Source organism: Typopeltis vanoorti, chromosome 20 (assembly GCF_054136105.1).
Source record: "Typopeltis vanoorti isolate ZY-2024b chromosome 20, IOZ_Tvanoo_1.0, whole genome shotgun sequence".
Taxonomy (NCBI): domain Eukaryota; kingdom Metazoa; phylum Arthropoda; class Arachnida; order Uropygi; family Thelyphonidae; genus Typopeltis; species Typopeltis vanoorti.
In genome coordinates, this window is record NC_143568.1 from 71,396,261 (window position 1) to 71,416,234 (window position 19,974).

At 37.0% G+C, this 19,974-nt stretch overlaps 1 protein-coding gene across 7 annotated transcripts in view; it reads right to left on the minus strand.

Annotated features, from left to right (window-relative positions):
* The window catches only part of LOC150095554 (latrophilin Cirl-like), a 232,380-nt gene that overhangs the window by 29,873 nt on the left and 182,533 nt on the right, over positions 1 to 19,974 (minus strand). For 6 of the 7 annotated variants that reach the window (XM_090410733.1, XM_090410737.1, XM_090410732.1 and 3 more), the window contains one exon: positions 17,536 to 17,682. The exons of the other annotated variant lie outside the window; for it this stretch is intronic. In XM_090410733.1, the coding sequence (XP_090266859.1) occupies positions 17,536 to 17,682 (147 nt within the window). The remainder of the gene's footprint in view (positions 1 to 17,535; positions 17,683 to 19,974) is intronic. 7 annotated transcript variants of the gene reach the window in all.

Sequence of the window (19,974 nt, forward strand, 5' to 3'; positions counted from 1 at the left end):
ACGATCTGAACATTTCATGCCGACAAACTGTCGGCAGATCCAAGCGTAAGCGACCACTTGGTAGTGCCACACCAAGGCAACTCGTTGCAAAGGTGGAGCAAGATCCCTCACTATTCTTGATATTTTCTCATAATGTAAAAACATAGCTCCTAGGAGATGTAGTACTGCTTTACATTATGAGGAGAGGTCACTACCCAGACCGGTTTCAACCTTTTTTGAGGTCTCATCAGTGAGTAGCTAGACCTAGAATATCAGAGTTTAAGTGAAAAGAATTTACATACTTTCACTATACGAATGCCAGAAAGGTGTGACACTATATTATATTATAACGTATTATAACTAAGATGAAAAGCCAAATGGCTATTTTTCTGCCGAGGTTGATAAGTTAAGGGGATAAACCAGTCTGGGTAGTGACCTCTCCTCATAATGTAAAGCAGTACTACATCTCCTAGGAGCTGTGTGTTTTTACATTATGAGAAAATATCAAGAATAGTGAGGGATCTTGCTCCACCTTTGCAATCAGTTGCCTTGGTGTGGCACTACCAAGTGGTCACTTACGCTTGGATCCGCCAACAGTTCGTCGGCATGAAACGTTCAGATCGTAGTTTTTGATCTTAGTTTCGCTTACTGGCTGAAGAACAATAAGGGATTTTTATCCCCTTCACTTATCAACCTCGCCAGAAAAATAGCCGTTTGGCTTTTCATCTGCGTATAATTAATTGTTTCAATACTTTAAAACAATTTTTAAAATCCAGTTGTTTTAATCAATTAAAAATAATCAAACCCTCTACTTAGTTTCATTGCTCAAAGAAATATGCATTATGCCTTTATCACTAAACATAGACCCTAACTACTATTTATTTGTCTGTACTTCTGCGTGTTGTGGCATGTGATTAAAACCAGTGATTCTTCCAGAAAGAAACTCCCTGTTGCCTACACTAAAGACTGACCAACCCAGAAATGGAGTGAAACAAGGCCTAGAAAAAAAAGTACTTCTAGTTGGTGAGTGGAAATGAATCTGTAGGTCTTCATTCTTCAGACTTAGAGTCATTGTGATTACCACAATGCTGTGAATGTCTTTCTAATATTTTAGTTATTATTAACAGAAACCTCCAGAGAGTCAGGGACTCATTGAGGGAGGCCACATACTACATGCACCAGCAATCATACTTATTCTTGAATTCATTCACACTGCTTGCACAGACAACATCCAATGGCAATTCATTCCAGTCATGCACTATGAGAGAAAAATCTAGCCCTCCTCCCTTTCTTAGCAGCATTCATTCTCAGCTTCCAAGGATGCCCTCATCCTTTCCCCCGCCCTCCATAAAATGAAAAATTCCATGAACTGAAATCCTGTATGACTCTTTCAGAAGTTTGTAACTCTCAATCATATCCCCCCCTCTTTCTCCTGTTTGGTAGTGTCTGCAGTTGACAAACTCTCAATCTGTCTTCATAATCATTATTCCACAATCCATATATCATTTTTCAAACTTTCCTTTACACTCTCTCTCTCTCCACTGTATCAGAATCACAATGGAAACCAAGAGACACGCCTGCGCACAATGGTCCAGGTGTTATCAAGACCTTGTAAAGAGACAAAATGACATCTTTATCTTTACATGTGAAAATTTGTTTCATCGTTGCAATTATATTTTGAGTTGTATTTGCAATCTTTGCTATATGGCCAGTGAAATTCAACTTGCTAGCTGCTAACACTACAATATCCCTAGCCTGATCAGTTTCTTCTAGCATAATCTCATTAATATAATACGACATTGGGTATGTAATCATGCCAAAGTGCATGACTTTGCACTTACAGCCATCCATTTCCCATGCCCACAATTCCAGTCTATTGAAATCATTCCACAAGTACTGCATATCAGCAGCATTCCTGATTACCCTACTTCTCTTCATACACCTGAGTTTCTTCATCTTTCTTTCTTCAAGAAGTAGTAGTGAACTCAATGTTGCATACACCAGGTTGATAGCTTTTAGCAAAATGGACTCATTAGTTGAACAATTTCTTCTGTATCTATCTGTCCCTCACACCATCTGCATTCAGAAGACTTTATTCTTTCATATTCATTCTTTCTTTTACTTGCAGCATATCAGTAGAATTCTTGTGAGTTGTCTTTAGCTTGCAGAGCCAGTTTCTTCTCATACTCAAACTTAGTTTTCCATAGAACAGTTGTGACTCTTTTGGCCTACTGCTTATAATTTTCATAACGGCCATCATCCTTATGCATACAGAATTCCTTCCACATCATCCTTTTTTTTATGAATCTCTTCCTTAAATAAGATTACACATCTATTTGACTTCTATCCTATTTATTCTTCAAACTCTCAGGACTCATTCTGATATTGCACATCAATTAAGTATTTTTTAAATGCTTCCCATGCACTGTCGATATCCTTCCCATCCAGCAACTGATACCATTCTGCTGAACTCAGTATACTCCTCGCTAGGTCATCATTTCTTGCTTTGTAGTTCAGCATGTAACCTTTACTGAATGGATCATTCATAAACTTAGTCACTTCTGAAGTCAATACCACATGATCACTGTCACCAACTGGAGGCAGAATAGTTAGGTCTTTAACTGAAACACCTTCTGACACTATCATCAAATCTAACACTCTTTGACCTCGAGTTCCTTCTGTTACCTGCTGCATGAGAAAGCTGTCTCGTAACAGCTCAATAAATTCAGTTTCATTCTTCTCATGAGATTTTACTGCTACCAATCAATATTTGGATAATTAAATGACTATTAAATTATTTAAGGAATTTGCAACTTATACTGGAATATTAATTAAAAGAAACTGTAACGAATACTTCCTATATTTCGGCAGTGTCACATTGCCATCTTCATGGGAACATACAAATATGACATGTGCATGCAGGAACTATATGACATGTGCATGAGGCAGAAGATAAGAAACTACTCTTGTTCCTAAAGTCCTAATGGTGTCCCCTATCAGGCTATATTGGGTTGTCTTCGCCATTGGGCTGATGTTCTCATGATGTAAGTCTCCCAAATTTGGGGCGGTCTCATGCACCCAAATTTGTTGAGGTTTGGAACGTTTTTTTAGAGCTGAGGCTGATTCTATGAATAGTCTTTTGTACTTGAACTTGCTGCAGTGTATTACTTTGGCTATCTTCCAACGTATTTTGTGGCGGGTATCCAGAGCATGGTCTGCAAGCCCAGAGTGGCTGTACTAGTGAAACCGGATGTAATCTTTGTGTTCTGAAATCCTGATATTCGCTGTCCTGCCTGTTTGGCCAAAGTAGGACAGTTTACAGCTGCAAGGGACCTGGTATACCCCAGGTAGGTCCAGGGCAAGTGGTTGGTCTTTGGTAGAGCGGATCAGGGATGCCAACATTTTATATGGTTTGTAACAAGAAGTCAGGTCATATTTTTTCAGGATTTTGGTTATTTTTTCCGAGGTGCCTTGGATGTAGGGAATGGTGATAGATTTAGTGTAATCTTTATTGTGAGGGGGGGGGGGGGCAGTTCTGGTTTAGTGGTTTTAACTTTTGGATTTTTTGGGGGTTGTAACCATTGGCTAAGAAAGTATTAAGGATGTGGTTTAGTTCCTTACTTCGAGCATTGTCATCTGAACAGATTAATTTTTCTCTGTTATATAGTGTTTTTAATAACCCCATATTGTTGTGAGGGGGGGGGGGGGAATTGTCTGGGTGAACGTATCTGCATGTATGGGTGGGTTTTTCTATAAACAGAGAAAACGAAGCATCCATCAGACTGGCGAGTGATTAGAGTGTCTAGGAAAGGGAGGCTGTTGTTTTCCTCTTTTTCCAAGGTGAACAGGATTCTGGGGTGTTGGTTGTTTAAGTGTATTAAGAAAGAGTGGAGTGTATCTGAGCCATGTGGCCAAATAGCAAACATCATCCACATAACAAAGCCAAATACTGGGTTTTTGTGGAGCAGAGTTTAAGGCTTTCTCTTCAAAAGTCTCCATAAAGAAGTCGGCCAAGGGTGGGGAAAGTGGTGAACCCATGGCTGTCACCTCTATCTGTTTGTAGAATTTTCCTTGCCAAACGAAATAGCCTGAGTTCATTGTGAACTGAAATAGGGCTGAGATATTGGGAGAAAATTTGGCTAGGATGAGCTCTAAGGTTTCCTTGAGTGGGACATTTGTGAATAGGGAGGAGATGTCAAAACTGACCATTATGTTAGTATGTTGGAGTGAGAGGTTTTCTATACTGGCTTTGAAGTGGGCAGAGTTTTTTATGTGTGATGGTGTGTTACCAGTATAGTGTGTGAGCACTTTGGCTAATTGTTTGGCTAATTTATATGTGGGGGATCAATGCCATCCACTATGGGACATAATGGCACATTTAGTTTATGTACTTTTGGAAGTCCATATAAACAGGGGGGGGGGGGGAATTGCTGCAGTGTATTGAGTTATATAGAGTTGAAAGGTTTAAGTTTGTTGGTAACTTCCACAGGCTAAGAAGTGACCTTCTTAATGAGCCTATGGAGTGTTGTAATTTGAGAGCTGGTAGGATTATATTCAATAAGGAGGTAGGTAGTAGAAGTCAGTTTTGATGTCTCCTCCCTATTCACAAATGTCCCACTCAAGGAAACCTTAGAGCTCATCCAAGCCAAATTTCCTCCCGATATCTCAGCCCTATTTCAGTTCACAATGAACTCAGGCTATTTCGTTTGGCAAGGGAAATTCTACAAAAAGATAGTAGGGACAGCCATGGGTTCACCACTTTCCCCACCCTTGGCCAACTTCTTTATGGAGACTTTTGAAGAGAAAGCCTTAAACTTTGCCCCAGAAAAACCCACTATTTGGCTTTGTTATGTGGATGATGTTTGCTATTTGGCCACATGGCTCAGATACACTCCACTCTTTCTTAATACACTTAAACAACCAACACCCCAGAATCCTGTTCACCTTGGAAAAAGCGGAAAACAACAGCCTCCCTTTCCTAGACACTCTAATCACTCGCCAGTCTGATGGATGCTTGGTTTTCTCTATTTATAGAAAACCCACCCATACATGCAGATACGTTCACCAGCAATCCCCCTCCCCCACAACAATATGGGGTTATTAAAACACTATATAAGGAAAAATTAATCTGTTCAGATGACAATGCCCTAACTACGGAACTAAACCACATCCTTAATACTTTCTTAGCCAATGGCTACACCCCCCCAAAAAATCCAAAAACTATTAAAACCAGTAAATAAACCACAACCTCCCTCCCTCCCCCTTCACAATAAAGGTTACACTAAATTTATCGCCATTCCCTACATCCGGGGCACCTCGGAAAAAATAACCAAAATCCTTAAAAAACATGACCTGACTTCTTTTTACAAGTCATATAAAAAGTTGGCATCCCTTATCTGCTCTACCAAAGACTAACCATTTCCCATGGACCTACCTGGGGTATACCAGGTCCCTTGCAGCTGTAAACTGTCCTACTTTGGCCAAACAGGCAGGACAGCGAATATCAGGATTTCAGAACACAAAGACTACATCCGGTTTCACCAGCAGCCACTCTGGGCTTGCAGACCATGTTCTGGATACCCGCCACAGAATACGTTGGAAGAAAGCCAAAGTAATACACTCCAGCAAGTTCAAGTACAAAATACTTTTCATAGAATCAGCCTTAGCTCTAAAAAAACGTTCCAAACCTCAACAAATTTGGGTGCATGAGACTGCCCCAAATTTGGGAGACTTACATCATGAGAACATCAGCTCAATGGCCAAGACAATCCAATATAGCCTGTTAGGGAGCACCATTAGGACTTTAGGAACAAGAGTAGTTTCTTATCTTCTGCCTCATTTGCTTTTTGTAGTTCCTGTGTGCACGTGTCATATTTGCATGTTCCCATGAAGATGGCAATTCGACATTGCCAAAATATAGGAAGTATTCGTTAAAGTTTCTTTTAATTAATATTCCAGTATATGTTGCAAATTCCTTAAATAATTTAATAGTCATGTGTTACTAACGTATAAGCCTTTCATTCTGATTACTCTTTTCACATCCACCAGGTCTGCAACAATACTCCACTATGTATTTGATCTTGTCAGATTCCATCTTACACCAGATATCTTCAGACTCACTGCCACATGAAATACTGTTATTAGTACTACAATCATTACATATTCTACATAGAATTGACTGGTAAGGCAGCTGTTATTTACGTCACACCAAAATGTGGTATGAACGTAAATTTAAGGAAGCCTGTGATATTTTTATCAACCACCCTAATCTTAACAATAATGATGGTCTAAAAATCCCAAGAATATGGAAGGCATATATTCTACCCACATAACCTTTTCATCCAAGAGTTAATTATAAATAGGATCATAAGTAATCCAGGATCTTAACTCTAATATAACAACTCTCATGTAAAATTAGGACACCACTTTTGCTGTAATAAAACTATCCATGTGAATTTGTTCTCTGATAATGTTATAAATAGAATTTAGCTTATTTGTGTAGTTTTTTTTCACTAGAGGTCAGGCCAGCAGAATAACGGTTGATCAAATCATTGTCTCTTTGACATACTGTTTGAAATGTAATATAGCTTGTCCATAATTTAATTATGGACAAGCTGTATTACATTTCAAACAAATATGTATGCCAATGATATAGTCATTCTATGATGTTTACGAGTTATAGAAATGCATAAAAAACTTACAGTATGCAAGCTAGATTTCAAAAATGCAAACTTATATAGGTACACTGGAGTTTTTTTTGAATAATAGGCTGAAGTATACCCATGTATTACAAATATACATGGGTATACTTCTAGAGTACAGTTCCATCAGTGTGTGTAGAGGAGTGCACTAAGAGTGGGTCCACTTGGCCCACTAAGAGTAAAATGACAATACAGGCATTTACTCTTAGCAGGCAAGTACAGCAATTGCTGGGCCAGGTATGCCCTGCCACACAAACACAGAAATTACATGAGAGGTGCGATCAAAAATTTTCTGGAATTTTAGGTTGCTCTCTCTCTCTCCCTCCCTCCCTCCCTCCACCACCACCATTTTATCTGCTCTTCTCTTCAGTTCCATTAATATTAGTCCCACTGCAACTTGAGGTGGTGAGAACTTGAGTTTTGGAGGGGGTGGGGGGAGTTACAGTGTCTCATATATGGAGAATAAGGTAAGTGTGAAACAGTTACACCATTTTTTGACTTAATTCTTCACAGACACAAAAAAGGAGTGAGTGGAAGCAGTGTTGGGGTGAAGATCAATCTTCAGTGCATCACTTCTGAGGCTGTTTTCACCAGCCTCAGAATGCTCAACCACCTCTAGTCAAAAGATAGACTAGAGGTGGTTGAGCATGACCAATACAAGCGAATTCCTAATGTGTAAATTTTTGACAGATACTTATGTGGAAACAGAGGTGGATGAACTGGAGGTTCTTGGAATATTGCAGAATCTGTGTGTATACAGCTGTGAGATTAGACGGCATATAAGCTCGCATTTGAAGTCATGTGCAAGGGAACTGGCAATGCCTCTGACTAGATCTTTAATTTAAGTCTCAGATCTAGTAGAGTTCCAAGGGAGTGTAAAGAGGGCAAAATAATTCCCTTGCATAAGGAAGGTTCTAATACTGAACTAGCAAATTATACACCAATCAGTATCTCAGGAGTAGTAAAAGTACTTGAAAAAATTGGTCAAAAAGAGATGGGTTGATAAGAATATGATACTCTACTCTATAGGGGACAATATGGTTTTGTTAAAGGTCAGTCATGCATTAGTAATTTACTAACTTTTTATAATGGAGTGACAGCTGAGTTGGATAAGGGAAATGGCTACACAATGATTCTGCTGGGTTTTATTTTGCAAAGCCATTTGACTGAATACCACATGGAATTCTGTTACACAAATAAGAACAAATGGGGATGGATATGACACTGGTTATGTATATAAGAGGGTGGATGCTGGACAGATATCAAGAAGTGGTATATGGAGGGGCAGAATCAAGGCAAAAGCTGGTGACTAGTGGTGTGCCGTAAAGTTCAGTGCTAGGACCACTACTGTTTAATTTGTACCTAAATGATATTGGAAATAACCTGAAAGGAAATATTCAGTTGTTTGCTGATGATGCAAAATTAGGTACAGTAATAGTGAATCAAGGCAATGTGGAGAGTTTTTGCAGGACAATTTAAATAGGCTGTCAATATGAGCAAAAGATAATGAGTATCAGTTTTAATGTGGAGAAATGTAAAGTTGTGCATTTTGAGATAAACAGATTACAAGCTGTGTACCACATTGATGGAACTGTACTCCAGGAAATAAATGAAGCTAAGGATAAACTGAACCTCAGAGTTCAGTCCTTGGGCCATTATTGTTCAATCTGTACATTAATGACATCAAGCAAGATCTATCATCAGATTTGCAATTGTTTGCTGATGATGAGAAGATAGGCAGGGCAATCAGGGATGCTACTGATATTCAGCAATTACAAAATGATTTGAATAGACTGGAAATCTGGGAAAACGAAAATGGCTGTCAGTTTAATGTTAGTAAGTGTAAAGTTATGCACTTTGGTGTGATTAGAGTTCCAGCGGCATATTATATTAGCGGGGTTATGCTACAAGAAACTGAAGAGGCAAGGGTTCTTGGTGTATTGGTGGATAAGAATTTCAAGTTCAAAGGTCACATAGCAAAAGTTGCAAATACAACTCAAAGGATAATTGCTATGTTGAAGCAAACCTTGACATGTAAGGATAAGGAAGTAATTTTGCCTCTTTATAAGGCTTTGATAAGATCACACTTGGATTACTGTGCACAGATTTGGTCTCCTGGGTTCCAAGGGGATAAATAAGCTGTGGAAAGGGTGCAAAGAAGAGTTACAAAGATTATATCTGGATTATGTGATTTAGATTATGAGGACAGATTGCGAGTATGTGGATTACAGATGCTGATTAACACGAGAAAGATGGGTGATATGATAGAGGTCTATAAACTTTTGAATGGGTGTTATAGCATTTCAACTGATGAAATTTTTCATTATATAGAAGGTGGGGAGAGAACACAGGGTCATCCATGGAAGTTAAATTTATTTGCAGTCAAGAAAGGGGTAAGAGCTAGGTCTCCCAGAGAGCAGTGAGTGAGTGGAATAGTTTGCCCTTACGGGTAGCGAGTGCATCTAGTGTGAATGAATTCAAGGATAGGTATGATAGCTGGGTTGGGTAATTTATAGTCTCCCTCGACGAGTCCTTGACTCCCTGGTGGTCTCAGATAATAATATTGCTAAGGTAGCTCAGGAGATTACTTGGTTATTGAAGAATGCACTAACAAGTAGAGATAAGGAATTTGTTATTCCTCTTTATAAGGCCTTGATACATCCACATCCAGATTACTGTGCTCAGATCTGGTCTACTGGGTTTCTTGAGGATGAGGAAGTGATTCAGAGGCAAGCAACCAAGATGGTAAGTAGTCTGTGGAACGTTCTCCTATGAAGATAGACTGAGGGTATGTGTGGACTGCAGAAGTTGATTGATAGGCAAAAAAGAGGAGATACGATAGAAACATTTGAGTTACTTAAATGGTTTTTATAGGAATGATGCATGGAAATGTTTCAGCACTTAGCTCGAGGGGAAGAACTAGAAGTTATCCCTGGAAGTTGAGTAAAGTGTGGTTAGTAGGGCCACGAGATTTTTCACTTGGAGAGTTGTGAATGAACGGAATGGGTTGCCATAGTCAGTTGTTGGCTCTTTCTTAATAGGTTCAAGGAGATGTATGATAGATTGTGTGGATAAATTGGGTTCTCTCACAAATGAGTCTTTGGACTCCATGGAGGTGTCTGTACAACAACAATTATAATAATAATTTCATGAATGTTAAAAAAAAATATATTCATAATCCTGAACAGATTTACTCCCTTTCTGAACTTAGAAAACCTATCATGTTCAAGTTCTGATCATTGCTTCCTCTCTGAAAGCAAGTTTTTAAAAACTTCTGAAAGTTCTATGGCAGTTTTTCAGTACAAGTGAAACTTGATAAACACAAGCTGTTTTTTTGCAGCCTGCCGTTTTTTGACAGAATTAGAACCTCAAATGGCACAACACACATTCAAACTTTACAAATTACTATTCTTTTAGAATGCAAGTTGAAATAAAAAGTAAATAATGCAGCAGATTCTATACATACATTCTGTACATTCATCTGCCTTAGGAGCTAGTTTTGTATGAATAATAGCAGTATCATCTGGCAGTCAGTAATAACTGCCTGCCAGATAATGAGGGAATTTTCTGATCACACCTCACTCTTATTTTCATCCGAAATGTTGCCACTGTATCTAAACAGTGGTTTTCAACACTCAGCCAAATTTATATTCATACTTATTGAATTTTTGTAAACTTCACTACAAGTTGCTCAAAGTATCTATCTCGTCTGTGAATAAGAATGGTAAACATCCCATTGGAATTATACAAGAGGTTATAAAAAAAGTAATTTTTTCTCAGATTGATTGACTGACTGATTTGGGATTTTATGGTGCAAGAACAACACAGGTCACACTGCACCAGGGCACATAGTGTTCATAGATAAACATATAAATAAATAGTTACAAGGAGATAAATTAGTGAATAATATAAAATATATGTACAAAGTTTTAAGAAAAATGAGTAAATAAAATGCATGTACAAAGTTTAGTACAATGCAGTATCTACATATAAACAAATCCATAATCAAATGTCGTTGAATAAATTAATGTTTTGTAAAAATCTAAAAACATCATGCAATCTGCAGATAACATCTGGCTGGGTGTATTAGGACTTGGCCAGATAAGTAAAAATCAAAGTGGGCTGCTCTGTGTGCATTGAAAACTTGAAGGTAGACAGATGAGGGTGTATGAGACTTCTATACTTGACAAAGTGAGAGGTTGCAGGGTGGGGGTGCAAGCCTGCCATGTTTTGTTTGGTGCAGGTAATAGCTTCCATAGCATCTTTAACGTGCATACCAAAAGGACAGATGGCAGTCTGATATATGTGATACAGGGCCTCCCAATGTAGAGGGAAAAAAAGACTGGTTCATGTAGGATGATCTGGAAGAGACTTTATTTTTAGGCATAATTAAGAGATAAATGTTTTCGTTTAAATCCTAGATGGCGAACCTATGGCACGCATGCCAGAGGTGGCACATCCGAGAATTTTGCTGGCATGTCAACAATTTACAGGTGATATCCTTTTATACGCTAATAAATTATTCAACCTTTTTTTTTTAATTGTTACAATACATGCCAGTTAAATTTTGTTTTACACAAGAGAGAGCAGCTATGAAGACATGCATATGATTGGTGCAGTATGAACAAAAGATCGCGCAACCTAAAGACAACCAACAATTGTTGAGTTGAAATGCTAATTCTCTTCAACCGAATTCCATAACATCTGAAACTGTCATAACAACATTCACTATATATTTCTTAGTTTTAACACATTCACGACGGGGTGTCATTTACGTTCTGATGGAACTTCTCATTACTGGCGGGCTCAACTCACACAAAGTTTCAACCCTTGGTTAAATTTTATTGCTGATTGTTTGTGTTTGAGCTGGCAGGCGAACTCACACATGCATTATATTACATGTTTCAATTCATGGTAGAATTTTATTTGAAGTTTGCCTTTGTGATCTGTCATAATGAAATCGAGAATTTCAAATGCAATAAAACAAACACTTATTTCATGTAACTGAAAAATTGGACAATAGTTTTTAGTTAGATACTGTGTTTCCAGTGCAACATATGGTTTTGCTTGAGTCTATACAGCATAGTTTCTGTGTGAGGGGGCCATGTGATTCATTAGTTAGCGCCGTTTTTATTCCAGCTGTCTCTGCACTATTTGTTGAGAAATATATTAAACAGACTGCAAAAGCCTCTGTACCTTATTCAGGAATAAATTAAAACTACTTGTTTTTCTTGCATCTGCAGTATAATGGCTGTTGGAGGAGGGCGTGTTGTTAACCGTGGGGAGCGAGTTATTATCACCTCGATGTGAACATGCTTAAACATTTTTCGTGTGTGAAGTATATGCAAAACTTTTTAATGTCTTTTTTTGTTAAAGTAAAATCAGGGCTGCGAGTTATACATGAGGGCAAGTTATATTTGAGTAAATACGGTAAGCGTTTTGCTGACAAGTTGACATCCTTCTGCTGCTTCCCCTGCTCAGCTGACTTCCATGGTGAGTTACAATGCATGAATATTTTTCTCGCTACCATTTTTTTTTCAAACAACATCATTAAAATTAGTTTAATAATACAATAATCAATTTTACACTGAATAATATTATAAATTTATATATAAATAAATATAAATAACATAAAATATTATAAATAAATATATTATAAATTTATAAATAAATTAGATTAATTTTCTATTAATTTTTCCCCTATTAAAAACTGCCCAGCATGTCAGCAACTCGATTTGTAAATTTTTGGCATATACACATAACAAGGTTCACTACCACTGGTCTAAGTGATTGAGGGGGGGGGGGAATTCATTGTATTCAACATAAAGGCTTTGAACAGGTAATGTGTGATAAACACCATTAGCTAATCATATACCCTGATGATGGATCACTTGCAAAACTGGGACCCATAATCAATCTCTGAATGTACAAGTGCACAATAAATGCAGAACATAGAACATTGATCAGCCATTCAGTAGAAGATAGAGTGCAGAGGATGTTCAATGCTTTTTTGCACTTAATCCAAATGTGATGAATGTGTGTAAAGAAAGTTAGCTTTCTATCAAAGATGAGTCCCGAAAACTTGGCCTGTGGAACTACGGGGATCCCAGTTTGCCCCATTCTTAAATCAGGATTGGGGTGGAAAGTGCGTTTCCAGCAGAAGTGTACACAGACGGATTTTTCAGCAGATAACCTGAACCCATGACAAAGAGCTCATAATGAGACAATCAGTTGCTTGTTGAATGTCTTTCAATGACCCTCATATTGTAGGAGTGACAGTAAATTGTGATATTGACATAAAGGCAATTGCCTATTGTGGGAGGAAGCTGTTCAGTAATTGAGGTCATTTTAACAGCAAAGAGGGTCACACTTAAGACAGAGCTTTGAGGAACACTCCCCCCCCCCCCTTTCTTGATGATATGGTCAAGATAATGAGCTTCCCACTCAGACTTGGAACACATGGCTGGATAGAAAATTCTTAATAAAAACAGACAGTACCCCCTCAGACCAAGATTAAACAGGTCTTTTAAGATGCCATATCTCCAGGTGGTGTCATAAGCTTTTCCACATCAAAGAATAATGAAATTACATGTTCTCATTTCAGGAATGCTTCTCTTATACATGTTTCTAAATGGTCCAAGGTTGATCAGTGTCTATGAAAGCCGCACTGTGTGTTGGAAAGAAGTTTGTTGCTCTAAGTACCAGAGAAGCTTTGTGTTCAAGACTTTATAACAACAGCTAGTCAGAGCAATGGAATGATAATTGTTGACCTGGGCTGGATCCTTGTCTAGCTTTGGGATAGCAACAACAATCGAAATATGCCAAGAGTCTGGAAACTCTTCCTCTGTAAATATTCTGTATAGTAAGAGGAGATCCATAGAAGATGATAGAAGGTGTTTTATCATCTCATAATGGATGTCATCAGGGCTAAATGCATTAGGGTGAGAGAGGAGAAGTGCTCTTTTTAGTTCCTCCCTCCTAAACAAATGGCTGATTGTATGGCTCGATCCCCTTGGTACAAAAGCATAGCCACTGTTTCTCTTGTAGTTCTTTCAAAATTAAAAAATCAGGAGATAGGAAACTTTTGCTGAGATCTTGGCAAAGTTTTCTCCCAAAGTGTCTGCAATAGCTTTTGGATTAGCAACAATATCCATTATACTCCAAGTTAGACAGTGTGTTCTGTATCTACCTTTCATCTTCTGGATTTTATCCCAGACAGTTTTTGCACTGGTTGTTTGATTAATCAATGATGTAAATTTAATCCAGGATTGTTTTTTACTCTGCCATCTCGCATAATGGGCTTTGGCTAGAGCACGTTTAAATGCTATTAAGTTTGTTGTAGTAGGATATCTACGAAATACATCCCATACTCTATCTTGAACTTTTGTGGTACTCTGCTTGGTACTCTCAGTTCTACCAAGGCTTTGGATGGAGTAGAAATCAGGATGATATTTTTTGGAATTGCTGTGGTGACTGCATCGACAATACAATTTGTTACATATTTCACTGCATCATTAATAGGTGTTTGGCTGACTGCTTCAGTATTAAATTTTGCAAGATGGGAAAATGTATTCCAGTCATCCTGGTCCATTTCCCACATGGGTATCTGTGTAGAATGACATAGTTCCTGTGAGGACATAGTGCTGATAAGAGGAAAATGATCGCTTCCATATATGTTTTCATCAACATCCCATGTGAGCAGCAGAAAAAAGATCAGTTGCCAAATAAGAGCAGGTAGCATGTGGAAGAAGGTATTTGTTCCATTGTTAATAAGGGGGAGGTCATGGTTATTGAACATTCATTCAATGATACAACTCATCTAGTCATGTTTGTGCTACCCCACAGCGTGTTATGTCCATTAAAATCGCCAATTAGGAGTATGGACTGGGGCAGATTCATTATGAAATTATCAAGTTCATGGCGGAGTAGCTATTCATATCGGCTCATACTGTGATTAGAAACCCCACAGATAGGAGCCCATGAGAATAGCTACTCCACCATGTACAGGACCATCTCCAGTTCTGTTCTTGAATACAAGAGTGATATTCCTGATAGTAGGATCCTCACTGGGTTTTAAATAAGTTTCCTTCAAACAAAAAGGTTTGTTTCTACAGCAGGTGCTTGATATCATTGATATTCTGGAAAAACTTACAACTGTTCCATTCATAAAAATTTTCCTGTTTAGGCTTCATAGACTTGTCTGATTTCTGGGAAGTTGAGGACTTATCCTTGTAGAGTTCACATGTTGAATCTCCAAGCATGACACTCCAAACAGGAATGATGAATCTGTTCAGTGTCATGTATGAAGATTCAATGATTTGGGATGCGCAGAGTAGAATGTCAGAAGAGTGCTTGCCTGGTAGAACAATAGAGTATGGAGGAGATGATAGTAATAGTAGGGACGAATGACCTGTGAGAGGTAGCGTGAATTGTTTAGCACAGAATTTGAAGTTGAGTTAGATATAGTGCAGCAGAAATGTGTCCAAGGAAAGATAGTGGGTTGCCCTGGTATGATAATGTGGAGTGGAGGAGAAGAGAGTGGTGATGACAAATTTAAATGATAGTGAGAATGTGCAGGAAAAGCAGTCTGGAATATATTGATGCATGGAGTACATTTAAGGATAGAAAAGAGCTGTATGCAAGAAATGGATTATATTTTAATGCAGAAGAGTGCAAGCATTTGGAGAGACTGTTGTTTTCTGGAAAGTGAGTGTGTCAGGACAAGGAAACTAGAAATGCACAGGTGGAACATTGCAGGGAGGGCCTCATGGGGATAGTGGCTTGAGAAATGAGGGGTGTACACTATACTACAGAGCCAGGTAGAGTATGAGGGGAGTAATAATGGCTATAAGAATACTGGCAATATACTGGATTTTCTGTATACAAATGCTAGCAGCATTAGGAATAAAGGGAATGGATTTGTCTCTCTAAAGGTTGTTGGTATCAGTGAAATTTGATTAATTGAGGAGTATAGCATATTTTGGCAGAATAAGGAAGGTAAACATGGTGATAGAGTGTTAATCATGATAAGAGTGAACTGTACACTCTCAGGGTGGAGAATCTCAGTGGAAATAACACTAATGGCTTTGAGAGTATATGGTGTAAGACAGACGTTTATAAGCAACTATTATTTTTATTTTAAATAACACGTACTAAAATATTAATTATAATAACTTTGATTAATACTTTCCTATATTTTGGCAATGTTTACATTGCCATCATCAGGGATCACAAAAACAATATGTGCATGCAGGCATTAATGCTTGGAGAAAAAAAAAGACAACTAAACTCAGGCTTCGAGTCCTAAATAGCACACCCAGTGTAATGGGTGGTCTTGGCCATTGGGCTGAAGATGAGTGTTTCCCAAATTTGGGGAAGTTTCATCTACCCAAAATTTGTTGAGGTTTGAAAAGTTTCTTGGGGCTGAGGCAGATTCAAAGAATAATAGTTATGAGTAACCAATGTATAAGCCTGTCCACCAGAATGGTTATATTTAGTGATATGTTGCTACAGACTATGGAATATAGATGGTGATGAGCAGAAAATGTTTAGGCAAATTAGTTTGGCAAGTGTAAAGTGAGGATTAATTATGGGGACTTCAACTATACTGAAGTCTTTGCAGACTGATCTAAAAATTTAGAAATCTAAATTTTTGATTTCTTGAGGGACAACTGTCTTAGGCAGCATGTTGTGGAGAGAACATGAGGATCAAGAGTTTTGGATTTAGTAATAGCATCAGAGGATCTGATTATGAGTGAGATGATACACTTGCCCCATGTCATCTTTTGCCATGTATACTATATTTCTAATGCAATATTTTAAGTTTTTCGAAACATAAACCCCATCAGTAATATAAAACAATTTGATTGTAATATATACTAAGTATTTGTTGCCTGATTAGCAAGTAGATAGCTAGCATCTTCATGTGACCAACAAACTATAGGTTCAAATAACAGGAAAATGTTTGTGAATTTCTGTGGGCAGCAGATGATTCTCATTTCCCAATATAAATTAGAAGCTTGAAGTACCATGTTTAGTCTCTAGAGCAAAGTTTGTATTTCTATGGTAATAATAATACATTATTACTGTAAGTGGGCTAAAGATTAGATTATAAAGAAACTGCTTTTGAAACCAAGAATTAGTAACATGTTTGGTCTTTAAGCACACAGTTTTCATATGAACCTTTACCTCACCTACAATGATATATTATAGATTTATAACCTCCTTTTGTACCTAACATTCACATAAAAATAGCAAAAAAGTCAAATTTATATTCAGTTTTGTTAGAAGGAAATGAAAACTGCACTCTAATAGCATTTAAAGAAAGCAATTTACCTTTAAATTTATTTTTAATAAGTGTGGATAGGAAGTTAACAGCTTAATTAAAAAGTAACATTCCAGTGGAATTTTTAAAGCAGTAGAATCCAATTAAGTTAGCAAATAAATGACATTAATAAGAACATGATAAATATAGCCCTAATTTTAAGAATAATTTTAGCACTGTATAAATTATTCAGAATTAATGTTTCAGAAACTAAAGTGACTAGAGTAAGAGACGGAAAAAAATTGCCATCAAGCAGAAGCCACAAAAAGCACCAAAGCAAAAAGAGCAATATCAAGGAAGAAAACCAAAGATTCAGCCAAAGACAGTGCAGAGAAAGGGAAAGCTAAACTTGTGCAGGGTTGACATATAAGAAAGGTGGAGGGGGAGAGGAGAGGAAAACAAATAAACAAAAAAAGGGGGGAAAAAAGAAAATAGAATATGTGCTCGAAACACAAAAGTGCAAACACAGAGTGCAATACCTGGCCAAAGAGAACAAATAGAGGAAGAAGGCAGAGGGCAGGAAGTACCCACACTGTGTTGGCCTGAAGAATGAGGTGCAGAAGATGTTCCATTGGAGTGGACATAAAAACTCGATCTACGATCTCCACCTTTGTGATGCCGAAAACAATTCGGTATCCATGGACTCCTGCTGAGCAGCTTGTGGTATTCTTTTTGAACCTGCACAAAGGCAAAGGTAAAAATTTAATATTCATATATAACAATTACTTATTTTACTGAATCCAAATTTTTTTTTATCACAACTTGATTTGTAAAAAAAAGTAAATGGAGCAACTGTTTGCTGTATACTGTTCAAAAATATTCAATTTTTCTGTCACCCAGCCTCTTTGTATATACACGTAATTGTGTATATAATTGCATGAATTGCTGTTTGTTTTCAAATGAGGAAAAAATGTATGGAAGGTTTGCTATTAGCAAATTAAGAATAGCACATGCTATGACATTTGGGCTTCAACTTTTCAATAGTTTGATATTGACATGGCACTAATTTTGCCAAAGATAGAAATATATTTGGTTATCAAATGTCAAAATGCATTTCCGAAAATAAAAACCTCCAAGCACTTTAGTATGAACTTAATCACTCTGATCTGACTAATACATACTGTGAAATATAAAATAAATGCTTAACAATGTAAAAGTATGAACTGCATGTTGGAACAAACACCTTAAGAAATTATTTCTGCTTTTTTTTAATTTTTTTTTATATACATCCCACCCACAAAAGGTTGTAAACCTGCTGCATATTAGCACTATGAAAAGATTAAGAACTAGATAATCCAGAAACCAGAGATGGAACTCTTTCAAGCCATTTCAGGTCTCCAATAGCAAGGTGGTGTCTCATGCCAAGGAATGAACATATGTCCAAAAGACAAGTAATTTTTATTACAAATATATGTCCTATGTTGCAATAATCAATCTAGATTTCAATTATTTCATCTACCTGCATGGGAGGGAAGGCAATTAAAAAAAAAACATTAGAAAAAGTGACATGCAAACTGGGGTTTACATGATTGGCCTAGCTTTAACAACTTCATGTAGTTTCTTAACAATTATCACCTACAAAAAAAAAAGTTCAATACTTGAACAATATTTAATTCCAAATGAGTAGGAAAGCTTATGTGTTAGGTACGTGTTAATTTATTCAGCAGTATTGATTCACAACACAGAATGATAAGAAAATAATTAATATGGACAAACAAGAAGAACTGTTGACGTCTTCCTTGGAGAATATAAAAATGCATTCAGCACCATCATTATTGAAAATCGAGTCTAGCAGACCATGCCTTGGATACCACTTCATACAGGATCAAATGGAAGAAAACAAAAGTGCTACACAGAATTCATAAGTCAGAGTGATTGTTTTTGGAATCAGTAGCAACTTGACAACATACTCCAAACTTCAACAAGCATGGCTGTATCAATTTACCAAAAATCTGGGAGATGGTCATTTTAAGATCTAATTAATACTTGTTTTCTTGCTCTTTATCCAACAATAGATGATGCCAATTAGGACTTCAGTTCCTTGTGTTGTCTGTTACAATTTTTTTAAACTAGTCCAAATGTTATATCAAATTGTCACAGCACAAAACAACAGCAAACTGTTCCTGTGATCTGTAGATGCAAGATATAATACCAGAGAAATATCAGTAAATAAGTTAATAAATATTAATTATTTTCTTATCATTCTGTGTTATGAATCAATACCATTAAATAAACTAATACTTAAATCCATTTATAAACATCCTAATAATGAAAAAAAAAAAAAAATTGCAGAAAAATTATTTAACAGTACTTTGCATATTTATATGTAAAGATATCTCAAAGCCATCCCTTTCTCTATAGTGACAGCTTGTTGTATCAAGTTTTTTTTTGCTTTGTAAGAAAATTATCCCTAACAAGAAACTATATTCTGGTTTTAATCCTTTTATTCAAACATAAGAGCAAAAAAATTTTGCACATGAAATATCTTCATGACAAGTAAGAATCCTAAAGAATTCCACATCTATCATCATTTTAACAGATAGAAAAATAAGATACAAAATGTTATGTAAGAAAATGCTTGCTTCTAAGTATGTGCTATATACATGTGATATAATATAAAATTATGTTAGCATAAAGAAAAGAGATTGTAAGTTGTTAGAGGAAATAATAATTTTTTGATTGTGGAAGGCCGTTAATAATGTATAAATTGAACAAAGATTTACTAAAATTTGTAATACTTGTCTGAGGAATGACTTGAATAAAATATTGTGAACAAAGGTTCAAAGGGCAAAAGCACACCAACAGAAGGAGAGGTGGCCTCAGGCAGGCACGTGCTTACGACACGTGGCGAAACGTAGTCAGAAGAAAATCTGAAACAAATGGTATGAAACGAGACCCACGTGGGTGAAGTGCTATGCATTGGGTGAAGTACAAAGGTTACTGTGATTACCGGTAGGAGAGATAGAAATA